This window comes from Geotrypetes seraphini, chromosome 3 (assembly GCF_902459505.1).
Source record: "Geotrypetes seraphini chromosome 3, aGeoSer1.1, whole genome shotgun sequence".
Taxonomy (NCBI): domain Eukaryota; kingdom Metazoa; phylum Chordata; class Amphibia; order Gymnophiona; family Dermophiidae; genus Geotrypetes; species Geotrypetes seraphini.
In genome coordinates this window covers 405,741,696-405,762,977 of record NC_047086.1, presented here as the reverse complement: position 1 = coordinate 405,762,977, position 21,282 = coordinate 405,741,696, and the positions used below count along the sequence as shown (strand labels likewise).

Here is a 21,282-nt window from a genome sequence, read left to right as displayed (position 1 = left end):
GCTCCAACGTTCAAAGAATTCCTATGAGCACCAGAACTTTTACTGCTGTGACCAGCGATAAAAAATGCTAACGTGGCTTCATGAAAGGAAAGGGGGGGGGGGGGGAGTTAAGTTAGGCGCTATTCTGCTCCCATTTTATGTGGGCTTTTTCGTACTTCTTGTATAAATCAAGTATATGTGTTTATTCTTAGATGTGTAAGTAAAGTGTGCTCTGTGGTCTTAAATCCCCAGAAAGCTTTGCCTCTCCACGTAGACAGCATAAGCCCGCCCTTGTTTAGTTTCTGGGAGAGAACAGTATCCATTTTGTTAGACCAAATGGCTGCAAGAAAACCTGAGTCTAATATCGTCCACTCACCAGGTTTTCACCCTTTATTTCCGGTAACCTAATACACTTTAGATTCAATATCTAAATCTGAAGCACAGTGTTATTTTCCACAAAGTGTGTGAACACACTCTCAGCTTTCCTTTGCATAGCTTGTGCTGTTAGAGTAAGAGGATTCTGTACATAAAGTTGAACTACCTTGAAATCTTCAAATTGTAAGGGATTATTCTTGACTTGACGTTATTAAAGAAAGTTGTTGAAAGAACTATAGAGTCTGGCTGATAACGCTAAGGTTACAGAAATAAGGGTTAACTGAAAGGGATTATCAGAGAAGTGCCAATCTAATGCAGTGCGTTCTACAGTGCATGGCCATAAGGAGTCTCTGTTTTTCAGTACAAAACCTGAGGAAGTTTCAGTAAAATCTATGGTAAGGCTTCAGTGAAGCCTGGACCCAGCATAGCGCCTCCTATAGAATTAAGTGTATAAAATAGAATACACAGCATTTAGCACACACTAATGTTCACGGCATAGCTGAAAGCTATGCCGTCGGTAGTTTCACCACCAGCGGGGCCTTCCAAGACGGATAGGTTTCAGCGGAGATGTCAGACTAACGATGCACCACCCATCTGGGCAGATGGGCAGTGTTGGAGGCGAAGGATTGCGCTTGATGCGACAACAATGACAACATCGAATTTATACTGCGCAGAAGAAAGATCCGGCAATCTACTTCTGTATTCTGCCAGAATACTTGATGGTGTTCGTCAAGACACTAGGACTCGAATACGAGTGGATGGCACCTAGCAATGGTCATTATTACGCACTAAACGTTAGTAAAAGGGCCTTAACTGGCTAACTCTAGCCAAGCAGTCAGAACCAAGTTACCTGTTTTGGGGCTCCGCCTGTGAAGTATTAGACTGCTTGGCATTTCAAATGCTGGAGGGCCCCCCTAGGGCTGGCACAGAGTGCAATGCATCTCAAAATGGTATGTATGGAGCACCCAAATTAAGAACATAAGAATAGACTTACTGGGTCAGACTAGAGAGCTGCACGGGAACAGGGACGACGGGAATCCCGCGGGACCCGCGGGCATCCCGCGGGTTCCCCCTTTGGGTCACGGGGATCCCGTGGGGACGCCTCTAGGGTCGTGGGGATCCCGTGGGGACGCCCCCTAGGGTCGCGGGGATCCCGTGGGGATGCCTCCGAGGGTCGCGGGGTTCCTGCGGGGCTGGATGTACTCAGTCGCGCGGCTCTTCTTCTCCCTACCTTCTCTGCTTGCAGCACAGAGCCGAACGGAAGTCTTCCCAACGTCAGCGCTGACGTCGGGAAGACTTCCGTTTGGCTCTGTGCTGCAAGCAGTGCAGGTAAGGAGGAGAGTAGCCTCGCGGTTCGAGTGGCTACCAAGGGAGGGGGCGGTCCGCCCCGCCACACCCCGCCCCGGTTGCAGCACAGCCGGCCAGGTCCCCTTACTTTTGTGGCACTTCCCCGACCGACCGACAACAGTCCCGGTCCGACAATCCTCCCTGCCCTGTAGCCGCGAATCTAAATTATCTTCTTACAGCAGCTGTAATAAGGTAATTTAGATTCGCGGTTAAGGGCAGGGAGGTTTGTCGGACCGGGGCTGTTGTCAGTCGGTCGGGGAAGTGCCACAAAAGTAAGGGGACCTGGCCGGCTGTGCTGCACCCGGGGCGGTAGAGAAGGAGTGGGGAGAAGGACGCTGAAAGGCCATGGGGAAGACGGGGGGGGAAGGACTCTGAAAGCACTTGAAGACAGAGGAGGGAGAAGGACGCTGAAAGCACATGGGGAATACAAAGGGGTGGAGAAGGACGCTGAAAGGCCATGGGAAGGGCGGGGGGGGGGAAGGACTCTGAAAGCACTTGTGGAAGACAGAGGGGGGAGAAGGATGCTGAAAGCACATGGGGAAGACAAAGGGGTGGAGAAGGACGCTGAAAGGACATGGGGAAGACTGGGTGGGGGGGTGGAGAAGGACACTGAAAGCACATGTGGAAGACAGAGGGGGGAGAAGGACGCTGACAGGACATGGGGAAGATGGGGGGAGAAGGACGCTGAAAGGAAATGGGGAAGAGAGAGTAGGGAGAAGACGCTGGCAGGGAAGAAGAAAGATGCCAGGGGGAGCGGAGAGAAGAAGATGGGTGCCAGACCAATTTGGAAGGGGGAAGAAAGGGAGAGGCACAGTAACAGAGCAAATGGAAGATGCAGAAGGAAGAGAGACAGTGGATGGAAGGAATTGAATGAGAACATGAGGAAAGCAGAAACCAGGCAACAAAGGTAGGAAAAGAATTATATTTCTTTTTTTTTATTTTGCTTCAGGATAAAGTAGTATATTAGTTGTGTTGATAAAAATTTATAAACATTAGAGGCTCTGGTAGAAACCCGTTTGCAAAGTATGTATTCTTCCCAATTAATATTTTCAAATTAATAAAGTCTTTTTGCTTATTTGTAAATGGGTTTCTACCAGAGCCTTTAATTCAGTAGCATAATTAAATGAAATAACTATTTCTGAAGTTTATAGGGACGGGCGGGGACGGAGGGGATTCCTCGCGGGGACGGGTGGGGACGGAGGGGATTCCTCGTGGGGACGGGTGGGGACGGAGGGATTCCTCACGGGGACGGGTGGGATTCCTCACGGGGACGGGTGGGGATGGGTAGGACTTTGGCGGGGACGGGTGGGGATGGGTGGGATTTCTGTCCCCGCGCAACTCTCTAGGTCAGACTAGTAGCCCGTTCTCACGGTAGCCAATCCAGGTCACTAGTACCTGGCCAAAATCCAAGGTGTAGCAATATTCCATGCTACCAATGCAGGGCAAGCAGTAGCTTCCCCCACATCTTTCTCAATAACAGACTACATTTCCCCCCTCCCTATTCGCGGTTTCGAGGTTTGCGGTTTCGATTATCCATAATTTTTTTTTTGGGGGGGGAAAGCATTATTTAGGGCTTTCCCGCCTCCCTACAGGACTTAAATTGTCTAGTAGTGCTAAAGATTACTCCTTACCTGGTGGTCTAGCAGGCTTTCGGGAAGGAGCGATCTTCCTACGCTCCTGCCCCGTGTAGATTGCCAATAGGAAATGGCTGTGGGGAGTTCCCATTGTAGTCTCGAGAGACTACGGGAACTCACGGCAGCCATTTCCTATTGGCGATCTGCACGGAGCAAGAGTGTAGGAAGATCGCTCCTGCCCCGAAAGCCCGCTAGACTACCAGGTAAGGCCGTGATGCCGGGGGGAAGGCGGGAGGGAGGTGGGGGTGGGTCAGAGCCGGATCAGAAGATATTCGCGGTATTTCACTATTCGCGGTCCGGCTTTGCCCCTATCCCCCGCGAATCCGGAGGGAGAAGTGTAATTCTTTTTATCCACTGAAACGATATTCCTGGGGAAGGTGCAAATAGTGGAAGCGCCTTGTCCAGTGGAAATTCTAGAAAGCTCCTTAGCTTAACAATGGTAATGAGTTGCTAATAACCAACTTCCTGGCTAGGAGAGAAAGATGCACAGCAACAAGCTTCAAGTTTATTTGGTTTTGATATACCGCTTTCAAATGCAAAGCGGTTTCCAATTATACAGCAATTATTTTTAAAAATATATTTTTTAAAATGTTTAAAATCTTATATTTTATATATATATATATATATATTTTTTTTTTAAATTATCTTTATTCATTTTGAAACCAAAAATAAGTGCAACACAATATACAAATCAAATTACACTATAATAGCACCTAAATTCAATAAAATAATAATCTATGACAAATACATATAACACCCCCCATCTTCATATTCAAATATTGCATTCAAATTAAAGATTAAAAATATTTTCCAAACCCCCCACCCTGGACGTGCATGATCAAGGGGCAAAATCAACAACAATCATCCCAATTTCTTAACCCCTACTCTTCTCCCCTCTCTCCCCCTCTTAGGATCCTCCCTTCAAAATGTGATTTAGACCTAACGCCTTTAACTGTATTCCTCTTCCTGAAAACATCCAGATATCGTTTTGATGTATTTGGCCCAACGTCTTTGATTGTATTCCTCTTCCTGGACATGTCCAGTTATCTTTTTGATGTAATCCGCTTAGAACTGAAAGGCACAGGCGGAATAGAAGTCATTAATGTAATGTAATTCTTTGCAGTATTTTGTCAACGGCTCCCAAATTTCCAGAAATTTCTTGTAATGTCTCTATTGTATAGCCATAATACTTTCCATTTTAAAGACATGACACAGAGACTCCCACCAAAAGGTATAGTTTAATCGATCCCTGTTGTTCCAATTCCTTAAAATAAGTTGTATGGCAACCCCTGTCATAATAAAGAGAAGTTTGTTATTGTGAGATGATATTTGGCTTTTAGCTCTCATCAAAGTGCCAAATAGCTCAGTGTCATATGTTAGTGCCACTGGATTTTCCATGACTTTGTTCACCTGATCCCAAATGGATCTCCAAAATTAAAGTATCAAGGGCCAATAGTATAATAAACGATCTAACGTCCCAGGTTCAAGATGGCAGTGCCAGCATCTATTAGACTTGGAACTATCTAATTTCTGTAATCTAACCGGAGTCCAACTTGCTCTATGTAACAAGAAAAACCACTTTTGTCTCAAAGATGCAGACACCAATTATACAGAAATTATTTAAAAATATTTTTAAAATATAAAAGTGGCAGCTAACAGACTTACATAAGCAACACAGACATAACGTGCTACGTAAGGGTAGATGGGGAGGATACATTGCAAAAAACTGTTTGCCCTGGATCGGTAGCATGGAATGTTGCTACTCCTTGGGTTTTGGCCAGGTTATAGGGACCTGGATTGACCACCATGAGAACAGGCTACTGACCTTGATGGACCATTGGTCTGACCCAGTATGGCTAGTATGGTCTTATGTGAGCCAGTTAAGCCATTGTGACATCACTGATGAGGTTGGCTCTGAGGCATTATGACATCACAATCTCATCTAACGCAGCCATTATATTCTAGCGTTTAGCATGTGCTAAATTGGCTAGAGGGAGTATGTGAGCTCGGGTACCCTGATGAATTTGAAGGTTTTAACGGTGGTGATCTAATAAACTGAGGCCAAGTTGTTACCATTTGAACGGAGGTGTTTGTGGGGTCATTTCAATGAACATGGGCTACGTCGGGGCTGCCTATGTTATTAGCTCTTTGTTCTCTGCATGGAGTGGCGGGGGGGAGGGGGGGTCCAGTCAGATCACAAATTAAGGAAGGAAGCAAGGCCACCGGATGACTATTCCAGCATACTCTAATCCCCTTTTGTAAGAGCTTTTATTAGGGGAAGGGGGGGGGGGGGAGGGAAATTCAGAGTATCCTTCCTTCAGAGCTGGAAATAAACATTAGTGACGTAATGCAGTTCCTGGTGATTAAGGAGCGGAAGCCAGTCCGCTAATCTCAGGGGCAAAGCCTGGCCTGCAGCTCATCACACTCCCCAATCATATCGAAAGGGCTATGCAGGAAGCGGGGATGGACTTTAACCTTCTCGCAGGAGTTGCAATGTCTCTCCTAGGAGCCCTCGTTAGAGCCTGTTAATTGCCGGTGGAGTCGGCAAAGGAAAAAAAACCAGCCTTTCCTTTTTCACTGGCCGTAATTGTTGCATGCGGAGTTATAGGAACAACTTGCAGAGAGATCCCTCTGCTTAGAGATAGCGAGGGAAAGAGTACCACTCCCCTAGCCTGAGGGAGCTTAGAGGCCCCTCATTGCCTCCCCAAAAGCTCACGCCACAGTAAGAAGTGCTGATCCTGATTACCCCCACGGGCATGCCCTGTGCCTCTTGAACAGAAGCAGTTTCCCTCACAGCGACCTCAGGCGCTACCTGACAAAGTCAGAACGCAGAGGGCCACCATGATTACAGGCTAAGCAAAGTTTGTCCAGCTGGAGAGGCTGGGAAGGGATGGTTCAAGGATGGAAACTGGTATGTTCTGCCCCTCCCCCACTCATAAAAGTTACCCCCTTAAGAGCTAACTCTAAGATAAGGTGCTAAGGTATACATGCTGCTTCTTAACACACGTATTTATCAATGATCTAGAGATGGGAATAAACTAGTCAGATAGTAAAATTTACTGATGACAAAAAGCTGTTCAAAGCGAATTGTGAAAAACTGCAAGAGGACCTTGAGAGGCTGGGGATCAAAATGGCAGATGCTGTTTAATATGAGCAAGTGCAAAGTGATGCCTGTGGGAAAGAGAAACCCAAACCATAGCTACGTGATACAGGGTCACAGCCCAGGAAAAGCATCTAGGTGTCGTCATTGAGGATACCTTGAAACCCTCAGTGTGGCGGCCAATAAGAAAGCAAACAGAATTTTAGGAAAGGGATGGAAAAATAAAGATGAAATTGTTATAATGCCCTTGTATCGCTCTATGGTACGGTCACCCCTCAAATTCTGTGTGCAGATCTGGTCACCATATTTCAAAAAAGAAAAGGTACAGAAAAGGGCAACAAAATTGGAAAAAGGTTTGGGACAACGTCACTATGAGGAGAGGCTAAAGCAGCCAGGGCTCTTCAGCTTAGAGACGAGACGGCTCAGGTGTGATATGATAGAGGTCTATAAAATACTGAGTGGACTGGAAAGGGTAGATGTGAATCGTTTGTTTACTCTTCCAAAAATACTAGGACTAGGCAGCAAGCGATGAAGCTACTAAGTAGTAGATTTAAAACACCCTGGAGAAAATATTTCTTCACACAAAGTGTAATTAAACTCTGGAATTTGTTGCGGGAGAAAGTGGTGAAATCAGTTAGCTTAGCGGGGTTTAAAAGAGGTTTGGATAAATTCCTAAAGGGAAGCCCTTAGGCCATTATTGAGATGACTTAGGGAAATCCATTGCTTATTCCTAGGCTAAGCAGCATAGAATCTGTTTTACTACTTGGGTTCTAGCTGGGTACTTGGGACCTGGTTGGCCACTGTGGAAGCAGGATACTGGACTTGATGGACCTTCGGTCTGTCCCAGTACGGCACTTCTTATGTGAGCCAAATATAGGACATTGAAGCCATTGTGACATCACTGCTGAGGTTGGCTCTTAGGCATTGGTGGAATGAGGCATTATGACGTCACAATCTCAGCTCTGGAATGTTGCTACTCTGGGTTTCTGCCAGGTACTTGGGACCTGGATTGGCCACTGCTGGAAACAGGATACTGGGCTACTAGAGGAGGAAACGTTTTCTCACTCAATGAATAGTTAATTTCTACAACTCACTGCCAGATATGGTAACTGTAGTCAGCATAGCTAGCTTTAAAAAAAAGGTTTGGACAAATTCCTGGAGGAAAAGTCCATAGTCTGCTATTGAGACAGACTTTGGAGAAGCCACTGCTGGATCGGTAGCATGGAATATTGCTCCTCTTTGGGTTCTTATGACCTGGACTAGCCAGTGTTGGAAATAGGAGACTGGGCTGGACCATTGGTGGGTGTGACTCAGTATGGCTAGTTGTATGTTCTTATGTAACAGGGGAGAGACATGAATTCTATGATTCCTATGAATCTAAATTCTTAAACTACTTTATAAATCTAAATAATATTGAAATATGTGCAAAGTGCTCAGAGTCTTATCTCTTGCATGCGAGATCATAGAGGGACCATCATAACACTTTTATGTCCCTTATTTGATATACATTCTGGTCTACTTTTGTGATGAATTTATCATATGCTATTAAATAAAATAATAAACATATGGCACTTGTCTTGAAGGATGGTCTGCTTCTGAAGAACGGTGCAAGCAGTACGTGAGTGCAAAAGTGCAAAACTAGGGAGTATTCTCAACTTCCCATCTTGGAAGTCAAGGAATTGAAATTCAATATGGGAAGTTGAGAATACTCCCTAGTTTTGCACTTTTGCAATCACGTACTACTTGCACCGTTCTTCAGAAGTAGACCATCCTTCAAGACAAGTGCCAACTGTTTATTATTTTATTTAATAGCATATGATAAATTCATCACAAAAGTAGACCAGAATGTATATCAAATAAGGGACATAAAAGTGTTATGATGGTCCCTCTATGATCTCGCATGCAAGAGATAAGACTCTGAGCACTTTGCACATATTTCAATATTATTTAGATTTATAAAGTAGTTTAAGAATTTAGATTCATAGGAATCACCTACTTAGAAGCTGGTACTCATTGCACTGATTGTAAAACACTACCAGCAATTTTATACTCCTTTAATTTCATGGAAAATTCTTATAGCCATATAAGAGGCGTAGTTTACAAAAATGTTATCATTAATGCATGTATGTGACATAGACATTTACAGCTGTCACTTATTTGCATATCCAAGCACTACCGGCATTAAATACAAAACCTTTCTGGAAAGAACCTTTATGTACCAAGCAAACAAACAACAACACTGGCTTGACAACTACATTCATGGAGCTAGACTGACCTACGATGTTTTTAGAAAAGCCATAAAAACTGCCTTATTTGACAGATATATCACCTAAACAGTAACTCTGTTAATCCTTTTCTTTTCTATTTCTATCCAATGCCCCACCAAAACTCTTAACAAACTCTATTTTCTAATTTGCTCCTATTTCTAACATGTCCCCTCTGAAAATACTTAACAAACTGTATATTGTATTTCAAGATTCTACATACTGTAATTTCACTGACTATCTGCATATTGTAACTCGCCGATTGTCCAGCTCTCTTCATATGTAAACCGCCTAGAAGTCGCATGATTATTGGCGGTATAGAAAAATAAAGTTATTATTATTATACTAAAATTTTTTAAAAGATAGCCTGTCATACAATTACTTTCCATGTAACTTTACTACTGGATGTTTTGGGTATTGCCACCTAGAGGTGACGATGGAAGCACATCAGTATCTGTGACTACGGGACAGTGACATCTAATGGTTAGATACATTATGACACTTGGTTTCATTTTATTCTCTTTCTAAAGCAGTGGGACGCTGTTCCATTCAAACAGGCACTCCTTTCTAGGTTACCAAAGGGATTTCATGGCTATGTGTTTGCAGGCGGACAATGCCATTCTGTTTAATATGAAGAATTCCTCCTCTGATTGTACAGTAAATGCAGCTGCAGCAAAGGTAATTCAAGCCCAGTGGTTTGCAGTCTCTTCTTGGGTGGTGAAAGATGGCTGGAAAGCACAAGGGATAACGCCAGCAAGGGATAACGTCAGCTTTTCCATTAAAATGACAACAGACGCTTTTTGTTCAAAGAAATATTCCATCAAAGAAAAAAATCTCAACCGTTAGCAGCTAAACCTGATAAGACGCACACTTATTAGAGCCCAGAAGTACACGTGCAAAAAACTAAGGCAAAGTGAACTACGGTTCCATTTACACATATCTTTAGATGCAAATACAGGGTGCCCACAAAAGCAATGCTCGATTTTAAATGGTTACAAAACCAAAATTTATTGGAATATTCTTTCACCTTTGAGGCTACAGTTTCATCAACTCATAAAGTTTCATATGATTACATGCAAACATCGATGCGATAGTAAGGATTCAATTAGAGGTAACCTCAGAAGGAGCTAAAATTTCCATTACTTACAAAAACTTCCCTCCCGTGTAAACGGAGACAGATTTTCTGTCCCCCCTCCCCCTGTCTTCAACTGTACAGTGAATTACTGGACCAAAGTTAAAAAAAATTATATGAAGATGGTAAAAGATGGCAAAATAGAGATCCTTGTAATTCGTTTATCTTACACATTTTACTGGGTAGGATGTTCTGACCGTTACCTTTATCCCCTCAATCCTGAAGCCGAGTGTGGCTGTAGAGCTGATGGTTTCTCTCCACTGCATATAACGAGGTTTGGTGACGGCTCGTTGCGTGTTCTCCTCCTCCGTTGGTGCCTCTGGGTCCACTTCAATCATCTTCTGATACATGTCCTTCCGAAGGCTGGGTTTCTTCCTGGCCTTTGCTAATTCGTCTTCCAGGTATGTCCTGTGGAGGGGGAGGGAGAGAAGAACCACACTATTTGCATGTTCAACTTAAGATTTTCTATACTGAGCAGGTCCACCAGCACATGTAGGTCAATGTTTGAAAGGGGCGAACCCTCTACTCTGAGTTAAAAAACTGAGTGAAAACTCATCAAGAGCTTCATGGGGGAAATTTAATTACAAAGTAAATAGTATAACCACTCTCCTCTGCTAGGGAGAAGTATACAGCTGGCCACCCAATAATCAAAAGTGGAGAAAAGAGACCTCAAAATCAACAAGAGTGGTACATTAGAGTACACAAATGCTTAATAGTTAGCTCACTGGCCAAAAAAACTCCACATATATCTTCTGGCCAGACAATTCTTTTCACCACCATGCACCCAATAAAATTGAGACGAAAATTAAGCCTCCATATAAATCAAAAGTTCACTTAGCTTTCATCAGAATAGTCCCAGATGTATCCAATCCCAACAGGAGACTCCGTTTTGCAAAGGTGTCTTCAGGGGAGTTGTGCAGAAAGCATGCTTCTCAGCAAAATGGACACAACTGCTTGCAGGAAGATCGCCAACGCCGTTATTAAAAATCTTCAACGTCAGAATGCCAACGAAGTACACTCCTGCAGCGTGTTGACGTCATCAGAACAGCCACCAATCAGCTACCGCTTTCCACCACTAGCTATTGGTTGACCGTAGACACCCCAGACATTCTCTGACCAGCAAAATTCAAAACAATGCCTTCCATTTAAAAGAGTGATTAAGACCGTAAATTAAAAATCCAACGCTGCTCCTTCTGCCGTAAGCAGGGGCGTATATTGCCTCTATGAGTGCTTACAGTTAAGTTGTTCCAATCCTACCCAACGAAAAGAACCAAACTCGTGGTTCATCCAACTACAATGTTCAGCTGGAAGGTCTGTAAATTTTTTGGCTACGCTATAAGAAGGTCAACCAATAGCTAGTAGTGAAAAGTGGTGGCAGTTCTGATGACATCAACACGCTGAAGGAGCGTTCATCATTGGCGTTCTGACGCTGAAGATTTTTAATGACAGCATTGGCGATCTTCCTGCAAGTAGTTGTGTCCATTTTGCTGAGAAGCATGTCTTCTGCAAGGCTCCCCTGAAGACACCTTTGCAAAACGGAGTCTCCTGTTGGGATTGGATACATCTGGGACAATTCAGATGAAAGCTAAGTGTACTTTTGATTTATATGGAGGCCAGAGAAATTAAAAAGGTACAGGGAAAGGTGGTAGGGGGGGCCGAGGAAGAGCTCACCCTTACTAAGCCACTGCTTATTATTTCTATTCTGTATTATTTGGATCACAGGAAATCTATTATATTAATCTCTCCTGATTTTACAGCAGCCTTTGATACAATTGACCACAGGCTGAAAACTATAGGGATTTCTGGAACGGTTTATTTCTTATTTCTCTGATCAATCTTACCAAGTAACATTAGATAAATCTACATCAAACTTCTATATACAGATAATTCGGTCTCAGAATTAGAAGTTTCCTCTAATCTTCAAATGAAAGATAAAAATCTATTAATCAGCAAAATTGGACTCAATTTTCCTGTTTCTAGAATACAATCGCCTAGTGAGCTTTTCCACTCTTTTTTGACATCGGCTTTGAAATTTTCTGAGACTAATACGCCTCCGCTGAAGAAATTGTACTATCTTAATTCACTGAAAGAAGAAAAAGATAAGTCACCTACACATCCCGGAGACTTGGATCTTACCGGGATGTTGGAATCCTCACAGATTGAAATCTCAGCAAGAGCTACTCTGCTTGTGACCTTTGTCTTTATGCAAGACAAAGAAGCTGTCCTTCGTCTTTTTTTACAGAACTGAGAACGTTGAATTTTATGACCACAAGATTGCTATTTTTCCTGATGTTTCAAAGTGGATGCAGGTTAGGCGGAAGAAATTTTTGACGTATCGTCAATCAGTTCTGAGTCTAGGAGCAACCTATCAACTTCGATTTCCTTGCAAATGTTGTATCACCTATCAGGCAAATAAATACATCTTCTATGAACCAGATCAACTGCAATTCTTCTTGGACCCCTCTGTGACTTCCGCTACCCAGGCCTAAAAGTTAAAAAAAACTAAAGAACTCTGTATTTCTTTAGACCAGTGGTCTCCAACTCAAACCCTTTCAGGGCCACATTGTGGATTTGTAGGCCTCAGAAAAAAAAATAGTTAATGTCTTGTTAAAGAAATGACAATTTTGCATGAGGGAAAACTCTTTATAGTTGATAAATCTTTCCTTTTGGCTAAGTCTTAATAATAATATTGAATTTATGATCAAGAAACTGTTTTATTTTACTTTTGTGATTATGATAAACATACCGAGGGCCTCAAAATAGTACCCGGTGGGCCAAATGTGGCCCCTGGGTCACGAGTTTGAGATCACTACTTTAGGTCATGTGTAGATATGACCTTGAAAAGTATAGTTTTGTACGTTCAACTTCCCTTGACATGGTTTATCCCCTCTTTAATTGTGGACTATGGTACTATTAATAGGTGTGAATATTCTCCCCAAATTCTTTGGTATTATTTTCTTTTAAGGTGTATATTTAATTTCCTTTGTCAAAGTATTCTGTTCTTTGATGTGAAAATGAATAAATAAAAAAAACCTTTTATACACAAACGTTTGGGCTCTATTCTATCCCCAATTTTATTTAACCCTTTCCTTGCCTCATTATTAGCACAATCAATAGGGTTTGTTTATGCAGATGAAATACAACCCCTAAATTCTCAAAATACCCTCGAAATTCAAGAAATTAATCAAAGAACAAAGCACTCATTGGTTAAATCCAAGTTTATTAAAATTTTTGATATTTATTATCTTGATGTTTATTAAGTGATATATTTATGATTAATTTGTCTTAACATATTGATACACTTATTGTACATTTGAAAATGAATAAAGATTTTTTAAAAAAAAAATTTTTTTTATAAAACGCAAATCAAGATTTCTAAGCATTTTACAAATTGTATTAAAATAAGGAGAAAACACTGAACATATAAATACCGACTAAACAATACATCACAAACATGAAATGATAGGAAAGTGGGGGAACTACAATTTAAAAGTAAAGAAAACATGAAAGGTAAACAACAATTGGGAAGATGGGGAGTGGAGATTCTTTGATAACCTTGGCTATTTCCAAGTCTCTTCAGCAGTTGTAAGCATCTTGGAAGAGGTAGTAGCTCTTTAGATTTCCCTTAAATTTATCTAAATTTTTTTCCGCCCTAATATGACGTGGCAAGGAATTCCATATTGTAGGGGCCATAATTGCAAATGAAGTGACCCGACGCGTGCTGATGTTTTTCAGGGATGTTGAGATGAGGATCTTAGGACTCTTGAATGTTCGTGTGGAATAAGACGCTTGTGAATAAAGGCCGGTTCATTGGTGTTTTGGGACTTGAAGGAAAGAATAGCTATTTTATATACAATTCGATGTGGGATTGGTAGCCAATGCGCACTTTTCAGCAAAGGAGTAACATGGTCGAATTTCTTCCTATTAGTAATAATTTTTATGTCAGTGTTTTGTATCAATTGTAATCGGCAGATATCTTTTTGGCAGATACCTTTATATAATGTATTACAGTAGTCAAGTTTGGATATAATAAAAGAGTGAATAAGAATATTGAGGGATTGGGGGTCCAGAACGTTTGCGAGAGATCTTATCATCCTAGGTCTGATGAAACAATTCTTTACTACTGAGCTGATTTGTGGACGGTAGGTCAGTTTGCTATCTATAATTACTCCTAAGATTTTAATACAAGCTCTCTTTAAATATGAACAAAACAAAAGTTCTCATGAAGAAGATTTAATAGCCCCTATTTGCATTTGGTCTACTAATCTAATCTAATCTAATCCTTAGGTTTGTATACTGCATCATCTCCACGTTCGTAGAGCTTGACACGGTTTACAGTAGGAGAAATAGGAAGGAACTACAACAGAGGGTTAGAGGTAGAAGTGTGAAGAAAATTTAGAGGACTTGGGATGCCAAGATATAAGAGTTTCCTTGATTCCTAAGTTGGGGGGAGACTTACATTTTTTGAGAAAAGCCAGGTTTTCAGATGTTTGCAGAAAACTTGGAGAAAGCTCAAGTTCCGAAGAGGGGAGGTAAAGTTGTTCCAGAGCTCAGTGATTTTGAAGTGGAGGAAGGTCCCTAGCTTTCACTTTTCATCAACAAATAAATACCACTGTCCAAAAATGTTTCTATAAATTGCGAATGATAAGTTTGATTTCATCACTCAATATTCTGATCCATTCTCTTCTCGTTACACATCTTGATTACTGCAACTCTCTGTATCAGGGAGTTTGCCAAAAGGAACTTTGAATCAAAGGCAAAATAATAGGATCACGTCAACCCCTTTCTTATTACCAATTACCCACTGACTGACAAAAATATTTACTTCTTACCTTCAAAACTACACAAGACCATTCTCCAGCATTCCTAGATGGACTACTTCACCCATATAATCTCTCAAGAACATCAAACCCTTCTTCCTGTAAATCTCTCTTTTCGCTTACACTTCCTTCCTTGCCTTTTCGTCTTCACCATGAATCTTCTTGGGATAGGTTTAGATTTCATCTTAAAACCTTCTTGTTCAAAGTGACTCTGGCCTGAATATATAAATCTTGGAGATTGACTGGAGCTTATTTTACTTTAATTTTTGCTGTTTCTTTTATTTATGCTCTGATACAGTAATTTTGATTGAAAGATATATCCCTCATTTCTATGTATTAGTATTTTAAACTGCTTAATACTTATGTAAAAGTGGTAAATTTATTTTTTCTTTTTCTTTTTTACACCCCCGTCTGTATTCTTTCCTATTAATATATTTCCTTTCCCTTATCCTTTATGTATCTTGTTGAATGTCCATGTGGATATTCTTGTACAGTAAAACCTTGGTTTGCAACTGTTTTGCAAGACAAGCAAAACATTTGATTAAATTTTAACTTAATATGCAAGCAATGCCTTGCAATACAAATACAGTGAAATCTCAGTTTGGCGAGTAACGCGGTTTGCAAGTGTTTTGCAAGACGAGCAAAACATTCTAGCAAATCGTGACTCGCAAACCGAGCATTGACTCAATTTGCGAGCACTCCCCTGAGAACTCCCCCACGTGAACCAGCACCCCTCGCCCGCCCGAACAGAAGCCTTACCCCATCTGGCACTGGCACGCAGCCCACAGGACATACCAGTGAACGAAGATCCTTCCTGTTGCCTGGGCCTTGAGCATCTGCGCATGCTCAAGGCCTTCTGGCTCTCCCTCTCTCCAAGATTCTTGGAGATCTCCAAGAATCTCCGAGAGAGCAAGAGCCAGAAGGCCTTGAGCATGTGCAGATGCTCAAGGCCCAGGCAACAGGAAGGATCTTTATTCACTAGCACCGGCACATCCTTGGGCTGAGTGCCAGTGCCAGATGGGGGTAAGGCTTCTGTTTGGGCTGGCGGGGGATGCCGGTTTTCGGGTGGGGGGGGGGGAAGTGGAGCAGCGCCGCTGGCCTAGGGGGATGGGGGTGGGTGGGAACGAATTAAGTGAGTTTCCCTTACTTCCTATGGGGAAACTTGCTTTGATAAACGAGTAATTTGGTTTATGAGCATGCTTCTGGAACGAATTATGCTCGTAAACCAAGGTTCCACTGTACATACAATATACACACATCACAACTGAGTGGATGGTTCTTCTCCCTCTGACGCTGTGGGAGTGGAGTGACTGTTCTAAACGAGCAAAGTCTTGCAATATGAGTACATACAGTATACACGCGTCACGTCATCACAACTGAGCCGATGGTTCTTCTCTCTCTGACGATGCGGGAGTGGAGTGACTGTTCTAAACGAGCGAGGTCTTGCAGTACGAGTACATATAGTATTTTGTATTAAAGTTTTTGGGTTGTGGAATGAATCGTCGGAGTTTCCATTATTTCCTATGAGGAAATTCACTTTGACATACGAGTGCTTTGGATTACAAGCATGTTTTTAGAACGAATTATGCTCGTAAACCAAGGTTTTACTGTATTTGAATTTTTAATCGATTTACTTATTTTTATGTAAACCAGTCAGACATTTGATGAGCGGTATATCAAAATTTAAATAAACTTGAAAAGAGTACGTTAATAGATTGCTGAGACTGAAATGTCAAGGCAGCACTTCTTTGAGGAAAACATAGCAAAAAAGAAGTAGAACTCTGCTAAAAGGCAGCCCTGAAATGCGCCTGCACCCAAGTTGCGTTCTGCTACGACTACTTATCACTGATTTAGCGCTGAAAGGCTTATGCAGCGCTGTACATTTTGATATTTAATAGATGGTCCCTTCTTGGAAGAGCTTACAATCTAACTTGGACAGACAAACATGATGTAGAGGGTTGGGGATGCAGAACCTAAGGTGAGAGGAGTTAGGAGGCGAAAGCTCTCTCAAAGAGGTGGACTGACATTTATAAACGGTCCCTGCTCGGAAGAGCTTACAATCTATCTTGGACAGACAGACATGACATATAGGGTTGGGGATGCAGAACCCAAGGTGAGGGGAGTTAGGAGGCGAAAACACTCTCAAAGAGGTGGGCTGACATTTATAAATGGTCCCTGCTTGGAAGAGCTTACAATCTATCTTGGACAGACAAACATGATGTAGAGGGTTGGGGATGCAGAACCCAAGGTGAGAGGAGTTAGGAGGTGAAAACACTCTCAAAGAGGTGGACTGACATTTATAGATGATCCCTGCTCAGAAGAGCTTACAATCTAACTTGGACAGACAGACATATAGGGTTGGGGATGCAGAACCCAAGGTGAGGGGAGTTAGGAGGCGAAAACACTCTCAAAGAGGTGGGCTGACATTTATAAATGGTCCCTGCTTGGAAGAGCTTACAATCTATCTTGGACAGACAAACATGATGTAGAGGGTTGGGGATGCAGAACCCAAGGTGAGAGGAGTTAGGAGGCGAAAACACTCTCAAAGAGGTGGACTGACATTTATAGATGATCCCTGCTCAGAAGAGCTTACAATCTAACTTGGACAGACAGACATATAGGGTTGGGGATGCAGAACCCAAGGTGAGAGGAGTTAGGAATCGAAAGCAGTCTCAAAGAGGTGGGCTGACATTTGTAAACGGTCCCTGCTCGGAAGAGCTTACAATCTATCTTGGACAGACAAACATGATGTAGAGGGTTGGGGATGCAGAACCCAAGGTGAGAGGAGTTAGGAGGCGAAAACACTCTCAAAGAGGTGGACTGACATTTATAGATGGTCCCTGCTTAGAAGAGCTTACAATTTATCTTGGACAGATAGACATGACAGAGGGTTAGGGATGCAGAACCTAAGATGAGAGGAGTTAGGAGGCAACAGCACTCTCAAAGAGGTGGGCTTTTAACTTGGACGCAAACGTTGCCAGAGACGTCATTGCACGCACTTTCACGAGGGTAACTATCAGCATCACTTTACAGGCACAGATTGCTAGTGGTAGAAATTATCCCCACAGCGTCATGAACAGTGAGGCCAGCAGGGCTCAGCTTCCAAAGATTTCCCATGTCATTGTTAGGATTTGGTCTCAGGCACTGGAAACCACGATTTCTGCATCAGATCAGATGATCAGGGCTTGCCAAAGGAAACAAACGCGATCCGGTGGAAAAGCAAATGGTTATTTTCTAAATGAGTTGGACTTAGCGAAACAATACGTTTTTCTGAACATGAAAATAAGAGTGGAGAGGTTGGAGCACTGGGCTGAACACCAGGGAAGTCCAATTCACTTCATCTAAGTTTGTACCTGAGCCAGTGAAGGGTTAAGTCCTCCAGGGACAAGGAAATACCTGAATTAACTTGCTTTGAACTACAGGACAAGGATGGGCTGGAAAGGAGAGGAGGGATTAAGGCAACCACAGATAGAAGAGCTTCCAGTAATTGCCTCGGCCAATAATAATAATAATAACTTTTATTTTTCTATACCGCCACAATCTTGCGACTTCTAGGCAGTTCACAAAGAAGAAGAGCTGTACAATCAGCGTATTACAGTAGATGAATACAATGTAGTTGAAAGGAAAATTATACATAGGTTGAATTATAAGAAATTAACTATTTTACATTGAAAATAGTCGGACACCAGCGAATATCAGGATACAATTATGAAGAGGGAATTTTAGCAGACAGGGAATGTGGATACCTAGTGTGAGGAAGAAATTCAGGATAAGGTGTGGAAGTTATGTTCGCGGGAGAGTGTCTGGCTAGGACAAGAATTTCTTAAACAAAGTGGTCTTTAGTTCTTTCCGGAAGATGCTGTAGGTCAATAGGATAAGAACTGGTGAAGTGGAGGAGTTTTAAAGGGTTCAAAAGTCAATGGTTTCGGGATTTTTGAGACAAACTAATGGTTGGATTAACTGCATAAGTATCGGTTCCAGTTGACTTTCATGATTAGGGCTGTGTACAGAGTTTCAGAAGTCTTTTGGGATTTTTCCCAGGGGGAAAAGAGGGCGATTCCACTCGCTAACATTTTTTTTTTCCCAGGTGGACGCACCGAGCGCTATCTGAGAGAGGGAGTGATGGAGACTGCCTTTGGGAGACTCCAGCCCGGTCGGGCTCCAGACCCAGAACTGCCCTGAAGGGGGTGTTACATCTGTATGCAAATCTAACGCATGAATATTCATCGCAGCTTTCCTGAAAATCTAATTGGCCAGGGCGCTCCTAGGACAGGTTTGCAAACCACTGCCCTAAAGGAAGGCTCAGTCAGTCCCAGGCAGGAAGGTGGGATGATGCTTGAGCAGTATGACTGGTGAAACTTTATCACAAAAAATAAATAGAACCAAGAGAGGCTGTCAAATAAATCTATATCCACATAGCACAACCTCAAGAGTATAGGATAACAAGTCCAAGTGTTACTCTTAAGGGAGAAAAGACCTCAGTGTCTAATAGGGAAAATCAAAGCAACCCATATAGACAGGCTAGTTGCAAATATCACTTGCAGCCAGCAGACAAATCCTCGGTCAAAAACTCCCAAAAAGTTGAGGACACAATTTCACAGTGAATTTCAACAGTCTTAATTCTAAGTCTCAAAAAGTTTTCAAAAAAACACTTATCTGAAAATTGTTGTCTTCTCAATCAAATTGCAAACACAAGAACTTGATCCGGAGCTTGGAAGCAGGAGAAAATCACTCCATAGGAGACAAACTCAGAGCATAGCAGCTACTAAATATCACCACTAGCATAATCCAACAGGGTTCCCTGTTTCGCTGGTGCGCTTCTTCAGGGATTTGAGCATCGATTCACCCGCTGACAGAAATTGAAGCGGGTGAATCGATGCTGTGAGTTGAGCTGCAGTGGAATATATGTTTTCCTGTCCTTTTAGAGTTTTTTTTAAGCTCTGTTTTTGTTTTTTTCCAGCAAATCCCTGAAAAAGCGCACCAGCGAAACAGGGAACCCTGTTGGATTATGCTAGTGGTGATATTTAGTAGCTGCTATGCTCTGAGTTTGTCTCCTATGGAGTGATTTTCTCCTGCTTCCAAGCTCCGGATCAAGTTCTTGTGTTTGCAATTTGATTGAGAAGACAACAATTTTCAGATAAGTGTTTTTTTGAAAACTTTTTGAGACTTAGAATTAAGACTGTTGAAATTCACTGTGAAATTGTGTCCTCAACTTTTTGGGAGTTTTTGACCGAGGATTTGTCTGCTGGCTGCAAGTGATATTTGCAACTAGCCTGTCTATATGGGTTGCTTTGATTTTCCCTATTAGACACTGAGGTCTTTTCTCCCTTAAGAGTAACACTTGGACTTGTTATCCTATACTCTTGAGGTTGTGCTATGTGGTGAAACTTTATGCCATCAAGTAGCGATTCCCAAAATCATTCCCATATTCTCAATGTCTGTGCAGTATATGGATTCTCTGTCTCGCTCTTTCCTCCCCATTTGCAGTCCACACCTTGTATTCCAGTCGTTCCCTTCCCCTCTTATCACGCTTCCTGGCCCGCTCTGCAATATATTTTGAAATCTGGTACTACGAGCCCTCCTCGCTGTTTCAGATAACGCAAACCTCTTCTCGACAGCCTGGCCTGATCCAAATCCCTGATCATTCTGGTTATCAATGGGCCGTTTTGAATTTTTGGTGACGGGATTGGATTAACTAACAAGAGTTGGGCAGACTAGATGGACCATTCGGGTCTTTATCTGCCGTCACCTACTATGTATGTTACTATGTAAGAGTCAGAGAAGCGCATAATCAATGGATGCAGAGAGCAGGCGATGGAGAGGGAGGGACACAATTGGAGAATAAAGCATAGAGAATGAGGGGAGGGAGGCAGAGAATCCACACACCGCAGAGAGAAGGAAAATATGAGAACGCCAGGTGGAGTCTTTGCGTGATGACACAAAAGTCTCACCACCAATGCTGCCAAACCCAGCACCCTTCCCAGGTCCCATGATCATTCAGAGAGCTGCCAACGCCAAGCTGTTAACATGTGCTCTTCCCAGGGGGGGACACCCTGCTATCACCAACCTGCCACACTGCTCAGCACGGAGGAGTGTGAGGTCCTGTGGCCTGTTTCATCTATGTAAATGAACTAAAACGTCTGCATTGAAATTTGATTCATCAGCCCACAGCCGCATTGGTTTTAACGCCACCAACAGCCATTGGATGAATTAGAAGCATGATGGCCAAATGGCCCATCCGCAGCATCCACTATCTCCTCTCCCTCTTGGCTAAGGCTCTTAACATTTGCATCTTCTCTTCCTATTGGCTAAGGCTTTTTACATCTGCATTGTGAGATCATAGAGTTTTTTAATTATAGAAACATAGAAACATGACGGCACATAAAGGCCAAATGGCCCATCTAGTCTGACCATCTAGAAACATAGAAACATAGAAAGATGACGGCAGAAAAGGGCTACAGCCCATCAAGTCTGCCCACTCTACTGACCCACCCCATTAAGTCTGAGTGCTGATGACTTAGTTCCTTTGCTCGACCCTCGTAGGGATCCCACGTGGATGTCCCATCTATTCTTAAAGTCGAGCACGCTGGTGGCCTTGATCACCTGCCTCGGAAGTTTGTTCCAATGATCC

General features: G+C 42.6%; 1 protein-coding gene across 1 annotated transcript in view; it reads right to left on the bottom strand.

Moving 5' to 3' along the window:
• Positions 1-21,282, bottom strand: part of ITPKB (inositol-trisphosphate 3-kinase B) — a 179,180-nt gene that overhangs the window by 44,106 nt on the left and 113,792 nt on the right. Inside the window, exon 5 of the mRNA XM_033937411.1 lies at positions 10,035-10,239. Coding sequence (XP_033793302.1) covers positions 10,035-10,239 — 205 coding nt within the window. The remainder of the gene's footprint in view (positions 1-10,034; positions 10,240-21,282) is intronic.